Source organism: Cervus canadensis, chromosome 4 (assembly GCF_019320065.1).
Source record: "Cervus canadensis isolate Bull #8, Minnesota chromosome 4, ASM1932006v1, whole genome shotgun sequence".
Taxonomy (NCBI): Eukaryota; Metazoa; Chordata; class Mammalia; order Artiodactyla; family Cervidae; genus Cervus; species Cervus canadensis.
In genome coordinates, this window is record NC_057389.1 from 89,340,562 (window position 1) to 89,350,743 (window position 10,182).

Here is a 10,182-nt window from a genome sequence, read left to right on the forward strand (position 1 = left end):
TTTGCGACCCCATGTAGCTCACCAGGCTCCTCTGTCCATAGGATTTCTCAGGCAAAATTTTGGAGTGAGTTTCCAGTTCCTTCTCCAGGGGATCTTCCCGACCCAGGTATCGAACTCAAGTCCCCTGCATTGGCAAGTGGATTCTTTATCACTGAGCCACCAGGCAAGCCCATTAAGTGCTATTACTATCCCCATTTTACAGATAAAGAAACTGAGGGCTTTGGCCACTTGGTTAAGAGCCTCTAGCTGGTAGCAGCTGAGATTTGAAGCAGGGAGGTGGGCTCCAGAGTTTCTGATTGCTGCTGTAACAGATGATCACAGTTCTGGTGGCTTGAAACAATGTGCTTATTATCCTACAGTTCTGGAGGGCTGAAGTCTGAAACTGAGGTGTCAGGAGGGCTGTGTTTCTTCTGGAAGTTCTAGGGGAGAATCTGTACCAGGGCTATTCTGGCTTCTATGGGCTGCCTGCACTCCTTGGCTCATGGCTTCTTCCATCTTCAAAATGCATGACTCTAGGGACTTCTCAGCAGCCCACTGGCTAAGACTCTGTGCTCCAAATGCAGGGGGCCTGAGTTCCATCTCTGGTTGGGGAACTAGATCCCACAGGGAACAAATGAAAAATCCCGACTGCCATAACTAAAGATCCCACATGCTGCAACAAAAATTGAAGATCCTGCATGCTGCAAGTAAGACCTGGCACAGCTAAAAACCAAAACAAAATAAAACTCAACCAAACAAAACACCCCACATCACTTTCCACCACCACACCTCATTCATTGATCCTGACCCTCCTAGTTTTAGTCACTGAGTCGTGTCCATTTCTTTGCGACCCCATGGACTATAGCCCACTAGGCTCCTCAGTCCATGGGACTCTTCAGGCAAGATTACTGGAGCAGGTTGCCATTTCCTTCTCCAGGGGATATTCCTGACCCAGGAATTGTACCTGGGTCTCCTATATTGCATGCAGATTCTTGACCATCTGAACCACCTGCAAAGTGCCCCCCCCCTTACAAGGACTCTTGTAACAACAAAGCATCCATCTGAACAATCCAGAATCATTCCTCATTCTAACATGTTTAATTGAATCACACCTGGAAAGTGCCTCTTGACATGTAAGGGGACGTAGTCCCAGGCTGTGGGAATTAGGGAGGGGACAACTTGGGAGAGCCATACGTCCTAACACACACGAAGAATAAAAACATCATCCCTAGACAACCAAGTCCCTCATTGCTTTAAACTCTTCTTGGCTCCCGTGGGCCCCAGCATAAAGTCCAAGAACGTCTGCCTGCCTTGAGGTTTCTGCCAGTTGCTCTTGCCCTCCCCCCTGACTCCCGCCAGACCTGCAGAGGAACTTGCAAATTGTTCTGGGCATCGCCTTACTGCAGAATTTCCTCAGCCTGCAATGCCTTCCCACTTCCTTCTTTGTCTGGCTGGGCTATATATATTCATCCGGGCCCTAGCTGGACCTGTTTCCGCTTGCAGAAAGCCTTGACCCCAGCCTGATTGCCTCCCCCTGGCCCATCCATGCCTGCGGTCCCCACCGAGGAATATTTCTCAGGGCTCCAGCAGAGGTTTTGAGTGCTCTAGATGAAGGGCGAAGTGGGGCAGAGCAAGATGCATCATGGGCGCCTGCCCACAGGTGTGCACAGGGGTGTGCACAGATGTGTGCACAGGTGCACCTCTAACCTGCACTCCTTGAGGTTGGGGGACATTCCCAAATGGTCAGGCTGTGTTGCAAGGCACTGTGCTGAGCCAGATTCCCATCCTGATGTGTGATACTCAGCTCTCTGGGGTCCCCATTTTACAAGAAAGGAAACAGACAGGTTAAGCTACTTAACGGGCTGCACAGCAAATGTGGGCAAGGTCAAGAGGCTTGGGGGCAAGAGTCTGGGTGCAGAGCCGGCAGTGCGTACCATGCTAAAGGGCAGCTCTGGAACCAGACTGCTGATGTTTTGAGTCTTGAGCCTTCCAACATTTTGCTGTGTTACCTTGGGCAAGTTAAACAGTCTTTCTGTGCTTCATAAGCTTTTCTAGAGTTAAAGACCCTGGAGGCTTTAGACTAGGGTGTGGTACACAGCACTCAGCCTGAGTCACCTCATTTCAGTTCAGTTCAGCCGCTCAGTCGTGTCTGACTCTTTGCAACCCTATGGACTGCAGCATGCTAGGCACCACTGTCCATCATCAACTCCCCGAGCTTGCTCAAACTCATGTCCATCGAGTCGGTGATGCCATCCAACCATCTCATCCCTTTTCCTCCTGCCTTCAATCTTTCACAGCATCAGCGTCTTTTCAAATGAGTCAGTTCTTTGCATCAGATGGCCAAAGTATTGGAGCTTCAGCTTCAGTATCAGTCCTTCCAATGATTATTCAGGTCTGATTTCCTTTAGGACTGACTGGTTGGATCTCCTTGCAGTCCAAGGGACTCTCAAGAGTCTCCTCCAACACCACAGTTCAAAAGCATCAATTATTCAGCGCTCAGCTTTCTTTATAGCCCAACTCTCACATCCATACCTGACTACTGGAAAAACCATAGCTTTGACTAGATGGACCTTTGTTGGCGAAGTAATGTCTCTGCTTTTTAATATGCTGTTTAGGTTGGTCATAGCTTTTCTACCAAGGAGCAAGTGTCTTTTAATTTCATGGCTGCAGTCACCATCTGCAGTGATTTTGGAGCCCCCAAATACAAAGTCTCTCACCATTTCCATTGTGAGAGAAATTTTTTTACAGTATGAAAAGGCAGAAAGATATGCCATTGAGCCACCATTTTCCCCTCCCCTCCAGCCTTTGCACAGGCAGTCCCCTCATCTGGGCCTGTGCATCCCTTTCTTCTCTCTGCTCACCTCTGACTCCCCAGGCTGGGTCAGGACCCTGTGCTGGAAGCAGACACTTAAGTGTTGGGATTTGGTGTGGACTGTGGTCACTGCTGTGTCCTGTGTGGGGCGGGCACGCAGTGGTGGCTCAATTGATATTTATTGAATGTGCAAAGTAATGGGTACTGCAGCCTCAACTCCTGCCCCCAATCCCACCCGGGGTCTCTAAATTCCAAACAGCCTCTGCATGCGTTCTCCAACCCCCCTAAAAGGCAAGAAACCAGGGTAGCAAAACAAATGGGTTATTATTGTACAGCTGCAAGTGGGGGGGGGGGGTGGCTGGGAGTGGTGGTCCCGGGGTGGGGCCAGGGTGCTCAGCATCTGTGGGGGATGGGGGCTGTCTGTCGTCTTCTGAATGGGCTCCAGGAACTCTGGTTCCAGGATGCTGGCTGCCCTGTGAGCACCGGCCCCCTCCTCCCCTCACGGTCTTTGGGAGAAGCCGAAGCGGGGAATGTGTGAAGAGACGAGGAGGAAGAAGGACGGACTGTCCGAGGTGGAGACCTGATCACAACAGCTCCCGCCCGCTGGCTGTTTTGTTGACTTTGGACAGGCCTTCCCGGAACCCAGAATCGGTCATTCTACAAGCAGAGAGTAAGGAGGTGGTCCAGGAGCTGAGGGGAGCCAAGTCTCACCTTCGAAGCTCACCACGCCCACTCCGAGCCTCCCGGCCCCGCCCAGATCCCACCCACCTGTGCTTTGAGCCTGTCCCACCCCTGCTGCCTAGGCCCACCCACTCAGCCCCACCACATCCACCCCAGAGCCTCCTGGCCCCGCCCACCCAACCCACAGCCCGGGCCCCGCCCCCTCGCTGCCAAAGCCCAAAGCCCCACCCACCCCAGCCCTTGGGCTCACACTTGCTCCATCTGCATTTCCTCCTCATCCTCCTGGGGTAGCTGCAGGTACGGGTTATCCCTTGCGGGTTGGAACTTGTAGCCCGTGAGCACGAAGAAGGCGAGAGTGGAGCCCTCCACCAAGAGCTGGGAAGTTTGGGAGGCGGAGGTGAGGGGTGGGTGGGGGGAACCGACGACAGCCGACTCCTTAGCACGGCCACCCTAACCCCTCCATCTGCAGTCCCTTGAAGCCCGGCTCCCCTGCCCTCCACCGATAATTCCCCGGCCCCCACCCTAGGTGTCCCCAGTGGCCTCATCCCCTCAGGAGTGGAGGGGGCGCAGTGGGAGTGTCAGGCACACGCCCCCTGCCTCTTCCGCTGCTGTCCGGCTCAGCCTCCGCCCCTCCTGGGGCCTCTGCGCTCACCTGATACAACCACTGCCACTGGAAGGGCACGACCACCCGCAGCAGGATGGCGATGATCCGTGTGAAGTAGATGTAGCAGATGACCTGCAGAGACGGGGTGAGACCATCGCACCACTGGGGCTGCCTGGGGCGGAGGGTAGGGGGGCTGGGCGCCAGGGGACTGCAGATGGAGGGGTTAGGGTGCGTGTGCTTGCTAGCTGTCCCCCACCCCCTGCCCCCCGAACGTCCTGAGTGAGCACAGGGTTCCTACCATGACATAGTAATGCCGGAACAGCTTCAGCTTGGCCAGGTTCACTGCCACTGAACGGTGGGCACAGAGAGTGGGGTCAAGGGAAGGGCTCTGGGAGCAGGGGTGGAGGGGAGGACATTTGGGGGCAGAATGTGGAGAGGGACATGCAAGGGAAGGTAAGTGGGAGGAGAAGCGGTCGGAGGTGGGGACGGGAGGAGCATCCACGGGTCAGCAAGAGGGACCAGCAGCCAGGCGAGGGCCCCGGGCACAGCCTCACCCTTCCCATCAGTGCCAGATGCGTCCTGGAGATGCCGAATGGACCTGGGACGGAGTGAGGGACACAGGGGGCAGTCAGCACTGCCCCTGCCCTTTCCCCTGGCGGGAGGGGCCCAGTGGGGGTCCTCACCAGACCACGGGGAAGAGGATGGTGCCGCAGCAGATGAGATCCACCAGGAAGAGGATTTCCTTCCAGATACCGTAGTCACTGGCGCCCTCCTCACGGGACTCGATGACAATGTAGGCCACGTTGGCCAGGACCTGCAGGGCGGGGGGCGGGACAGGTGGGCCAGTGGACTGGGCTTGTATAGCCACGCTCACCGGTTCCGCCCCTGGGGCCTCCCTAGGCACCTGCAGTGGGATCACTATCCCGAAGATCTTCTTCTCCTTGTCCGACAGCACGTACTTGACGAAGGCCCAGCCGGAGCCGATCAAGGCGATGGTGATGAAGAGGAGGGCACCCTTCAGCCTGGTGGAGGGAGGTAGGAGGTGTGGTGAGACGCTGGGGGCCCAGCCCTCCCCTGTCTGCCTCCCCGCCACCTTGCCCGGCAGAGAGGGGCACTCACAGATGCGTGATGTAGTGCATGACAGCGAGGCCTTCGATGGGGTGGCCCTGGCTGTTGATGAAGTAGTAGTTGATCTGGAGGTGGGTGGACGGATGGACAGTCAGACAGATGGACAGGGGAATGGGGAGGGTGGATGGATGGTGGTTTGGGAACATGCACAATCACTGTTGGATGGATGACCAGGAAGGGGACAGGAATGGACGGTTCCAATCAGGATGGCGAGTGGACAGAGAAAGAGACAGTCACAGCTGTGACAATGGAGGGAAGATCATAGTTGGACAGATGGACAGTTAGACAATCGGCCTGGTTGATAGTCACAGCTGGACCCACGGACAGTCAGACTGGAAGGTGGGCCATCACAGCTGGACAGAAGGGCTGGATGGAAAGCTGGCCGCAGTGATATAATGGATGGATACTCGGATGGACATTTGGAACTCTCCAGCCCAGGGTCTGCAGGGATTTGGGGAGTGGCTTGTAGGGGCTTTTTCCTGGCCCCAGAGACTCCAGCCCACCCCGCGCTGTTCCTGGCCCCAGACTCTCACACTGTGGAAGAGGAGAGAGACGCTCTTGGTGAAAGTCAGGGCTGCCATGAGCCAGTGGATCTTGAAGACGTTGTACCTGGTGGGGGAGGGGAGATGAGGGACAGAAGAGAGGGGGCATTGGTCAGGGGCAGGCGTGGGAATGTGGAAAGACAGGAGGTGGGGGACCCCCAGGGTCAAGGGCATTACGTGTTCTTGCAGAGGATGGACACCCAGAAGATGCCGGCGCCCAGGAAGCAGGCGGACATGACCATGTACAGCTTGAAAAGAGGGATTTCCGCCGCTGACAGGTAGCCCTCGGGGTTCTTCTCCCGGATCATTACCTGGCGAGGGAGCAGTGGGGGAAAGCGGGTTGCAGGCTAGCTCCAGACGTGCTGGGCCCTGAATGTGAGTCTCCAGGTTCCGTTCTCTCATTTCTGATCTTCAGATTTCCTGTCTCCCTGATGCACATGGGGTACCTGGCCTGCAGCGAGGGCTCCATGAACCCACTGTCCTCCCCCTCTGCTCACCGTGATGTCAAACGGCTGCTCCCGGCCTGGCACAGAGTTGTCACAGTTGTGGAAGTTGAGGTTGTACTGGCCTTCCTCGGCCCTAGAGCCGATCACTACATGGAACTGAGAGGCGGGGCAGACAGAGGGGAGGGGGGACCTCAGCTTGGGGGCGACCCCACTTTGCGGAGGGGAGGGGCTGCAGGCATGCCCGGATACTCACACTGAAATTGTAGGAGTTGTTGAGGTGGCCCAGGCCCAACACCAGCTCCTGGTCCTTCCCACTGACACCCTGAGGGGGACAGAGTGCCTCCATGGAATATCAGCTGCCCCCTATGGGGGCGGGGCCTTCCTCCTTCCTGCCCTGGCTTCCCATACCTGCCTGTCCCCTTGTGACCCTGTGGGTTTCAACTTGGCCTTGTCGGGTGCAGCAGTGGTCCCTGCTGGGGAAACAGGCGAGATCAGAGATGGACAGACAGCAGAATGATGGGGGGATGTGTGGAGCACCCCTGCCCACCCATTCCTCCCAGCCCGACTCACCGTGGTCCACCTTGGGGGTGACCATGTGCTCTGACTTCGGGAGCCCTGGTTCGGAGGGCGATTCTGGGAGGAGCCCGGCAGAGATGAATAGCTTTTTCTGCTCTCCATACTTTCGCACCTGGACCCTGGGGATAATGTGGGGAGGCTGAAGGCTGAGGTCGGGCATACCAGCTGTGCTGAGGGACTCAATGGCCACTCGGGTCCTCAGGGTCTCCTCTCTGGGGGGGGCTCTATCAGTGGTCATCAAGTGGCAGCCTTTGGCCACCATCCATCGAGATGGCTGCCACATCCCTGTGTTGCCAGCACCAGGGATTATCTGTCACTTCCCATGACACCGAGTCACTCATTCTACTGAAGTACACCTTATTTAATAAGAAAATGCTGTCAGGCTTCCCTGGTTGTATGTGCATGCTAAGTCACTTCAGTTCTGTCCAACTCTTTGGGACCCTATGGACTGTAGCCCTCCAGGTTCCTCTGTCCATGGGATTCTCCAGGCAAGAATACTGGAGCGGGTTGCCATTTCCTACTCCAGGGGATCTTTCTGATCCAGAGATCAAATCCGCCTCTCCTTCACTGGCAGGTGGCTTTTTATCCACTGTACCCCCAGGGAGGGCTGCCCTGGTGGCTCAGTGGTACAGAACTCCCCTGCCAAATGCAGGGGGGAGATGGGTTCAATCCCTGGTCTGGGAGGATCCCCTAAGCCACGGAACAGCTAAGCCCATGCGCCACAACCACTGAGCCTGCGTTCTAGAGCTCACCTGTCGCAACTACTGAAGCCCAAATGCCCTAGAGCCCGTGCTCTGCAATTAGAGATGCCATAGGAATGAGAAGCCAGAGCATCTTGAGTAGAGAGAGAGTAGCTTCTGCTTGCCACCAGTAGAGAAAGCCTACGCGCAGCAACAGAGACCCAGTGCAGCCAAAAATAAATAAATAAATAAAATTTAACAACAACAAAAGTGAGTGGCTTTCTCCAAAGCCATCAAGGTTCTTTCTGGCTGGTTCTCATCCCACCTGATCAGCTCACATGGGTATCACAACAAGGGACACCCCAGTGATGGATCTTTAGGGTAGCCCCCGTACTCACTGCAGATCCTTGGTGTTGATGAGGAAGAGAACCAGGAGGCTGCTACTGTTTTTCCGGAGAGGACACTCATGGGAGTCCCGGTTCTGGAGGGTGGGCAGTAGGGAGCTTTGGTTACCCCCACCCACTGGTCCAGTCCCACCCTGCCTCCCTTCCCATCCCCTCCTCCTTCCCCGGGGCAAAGGTGAGTCTCTCCCTTCCTCTCTGGGAGAGGACAGGGGCCTTTGAGTTTCAGAGGCCGACAGACAACCCTCCCCTTCTGCTGCCTCTACCCCTCCACCCTCCTCTCCCCACTTCCACCCCTACCACTCACTGAATAGGAGCGAATGCTGCCAGACCTCACCCGGGTCAGACTGAACCCCACCTGGCAAGTGGAAAGAAGAGACTATGAGGTGAGGGACACCAGCAGGGACCTCTATCAGTGGCAATAGACACATAACCTCGAATTTCCTTAATACTTACTCAGGGGGAGATCCCGCATTCACTGATTTTCCCCACTTGCCCCCAGCACCCCAATCCTCTTCCTTTAACTCCTAACCACTCAACTGGGATGTCATTTCCTCCAAGAGACCTTTGCTGGTTCCTCCCCCACCCCCCCCCCCCAATTTTAAAATGATGATGTAAAAAATAAATAGAATGTTTATAGCTGCCTGCCTTGGGCTCTGGAATCCAACACACTTGGATCTACATCCAAGCTCTGGGACTCTGAGTAAGCCACATACCTCTGAGTCTGTACAAACACCTGAAAAATTCGGTTTACAGGTGTAATATTTTCACAGGAATCCTGAAAGGTGGCTATGACAGAACAGACTCATGGAAATTGATTTGCAGTGTACGGGTACCCAGCAGGTGTTCAATAACACCAGCCTCTTATTTTGACTGCAGGAACTGGGGCTGTCCCATTCACTAGTAGGCTCCCCTCTCACCAGCTCAGTGCCTAGCACATATAGCCTGAGAAATTATTCCTCAGTTACAGATGAGCAAATAGAAACTCAGAGAGACCAAAGGACTTGCCCAAGATCACAAGGGTGAGGCAGAGCTAGGATGTGAATCCAGAATTGGTGGGGAGGGGGGTGGGCTCAGAAACTCGTGCACCTCTCCCTCCTCCAGCAAATTCCCCAAAGCCCCTCACCAGCGGGGCCTTCTCTTCTGTATTCTGGCAGCCTAGCCTCAGGAGGCTCAGATCCACCTCCAGGGAGCCGTTGGTGTAGAAACCAAAGCTGTTCAGTTGGATGTCTGCTCGCTTCTCCCCCTGCCGGAGACCAAGGAAACAGAGACAGTTCAGACTTCCCACCAGCCCAGCCCCAGGGCTCTGGCACGAGGTTCCGCCAAGGGCTTCGGCCCCCTCCCGGTATCTCTGTATTTAGGACAGGTTCAAAGGGTGACAGGAGAGGAAGAGAAGGCCACCCCTGTAGGCCATGACCCCAGACCAGTTCCACGTAAGCAAGAATGGCTCGGCATCCTCTGGCCACCATTCGGAGAGTCCAGGAAGAGAAGGTCTGGGATACGTGGAATTCTCCCTACGAGGTGAGCATCACCCGTAAAGCAGAGTTACGTTTCTTGGGGAGCCTGGCTCTCACTTCTCGGAAAATTTTTAGATTCCAACGGAGTCCCCAAGATCCCAATTAGTACCCCCATTCTAGAACCCCCAGGGACTTCCCTGGGCGGCGTCAAGGGTTCCTAGCAGCCCCAAAGCGATCCCAAGAATTTAAAAGCCTCAGAGTCCCGGGTCCCCAGAGGTGAAGCCCCGCCCGCTATGGGCAAGGGACTACCCCAGCGCCGCAGGCCAGGCAACTTCAAAAGAACCACTGAGGGGGATCCTCTGGCGAGACCACTCCTGGCCTGAAGCAGGGGGCGCTGGACCTCTCCATCCCGCATAAGGAGCGGGGGAGGTAGGACGAGACCACTCCAAGCTAGGGGCTTCTCCGGGCCAAAGGTGCGCCCCGCACCCCAGACCGCCACGCGGCGGGACTCACCGTCAGCGTCAGCCGGTGAATGCGTCCAGAGGAACCGCCTAACAGCAGCAGGAGAAGTAGCCACGGCCTCCATTCCGCGGGGCTCCCACGACCGAGCCCCCTCCTCTCGCTCACTGCCATCTCTGGAGTCACCGCCTCCCTTGACACCGCCTCTGACGCCCCCAGGCCCGCCTACCGATGAGCCAATCGCCGCACGGTGGGGGCCGACCCGTCTGCTTTTTGAGCCCTTCCAGCCAATCACCGATGGCCTCTTCTCGCGCCCGCCCCCTGTCAGACACCAAATAGACAGCACCAGTCCCGAATGGGAATGCTAATATTGCTTAACCCCGCCTTCACGCCCACCAATCACTAGAAAGATTGTCC

At 56.0% G+C, this 10,182-nt stretch overlaps 1 protein-coding gene across 2 annotated transcripts; it reads right to left on the reverse strand.

Moving 5' to 3' along the window:
• Positions 1–3,099: 3,099 nt before the first annotated feature.
• Positions 3,100–9,975, reverse strand: GPR108 (G protein-coupled receptor 108). Of its 2 annotated transcripts, none has more exons than XM_043466386.1 (18): positions 9,820–9,975; positions 8,976–9,095; positions 8,157–8,207; positions 7,847–7,929; positions 6,763–6,887; positions 6,601–6,662; positions 6,446–6,514; positions 6,244–6,348; positions 5,924–6,057; positions 5,738–5,813; positions 5,196–5,269; positions 4,981–5,098; positions 4,760–4,890; positions 4,631–4,674; positions 4,375–4,424; positions 4,125–4,208; positions 3,725–3,847; positions 3,100–3,448 (listed from the first exon to the last, which is right to left on the reverse strand). In XM_043466386.1, exons 1-18 carry the CDS (start codon positions 9,937–9,939, stop codon positions 3,185–3,187), a joined length of 1,833 nt encoding a protein of 610 aa, XP_043322321.1. In that variant the 5' UTR covers positions 9,940–9,975; the 3' UTR covers positions 3,100–3,184. The 2 variants fall into 2 exon arrangements, with proteins under 2 accessions (XP_043322321.1, XP_043322322.1); XM_043466387.1 differs by having other exon boundaries at positions 3,723–3,847; positions 6,601–6,665.
• Positions 9,976–10,182: the final 207 nt, after the last annotated feature.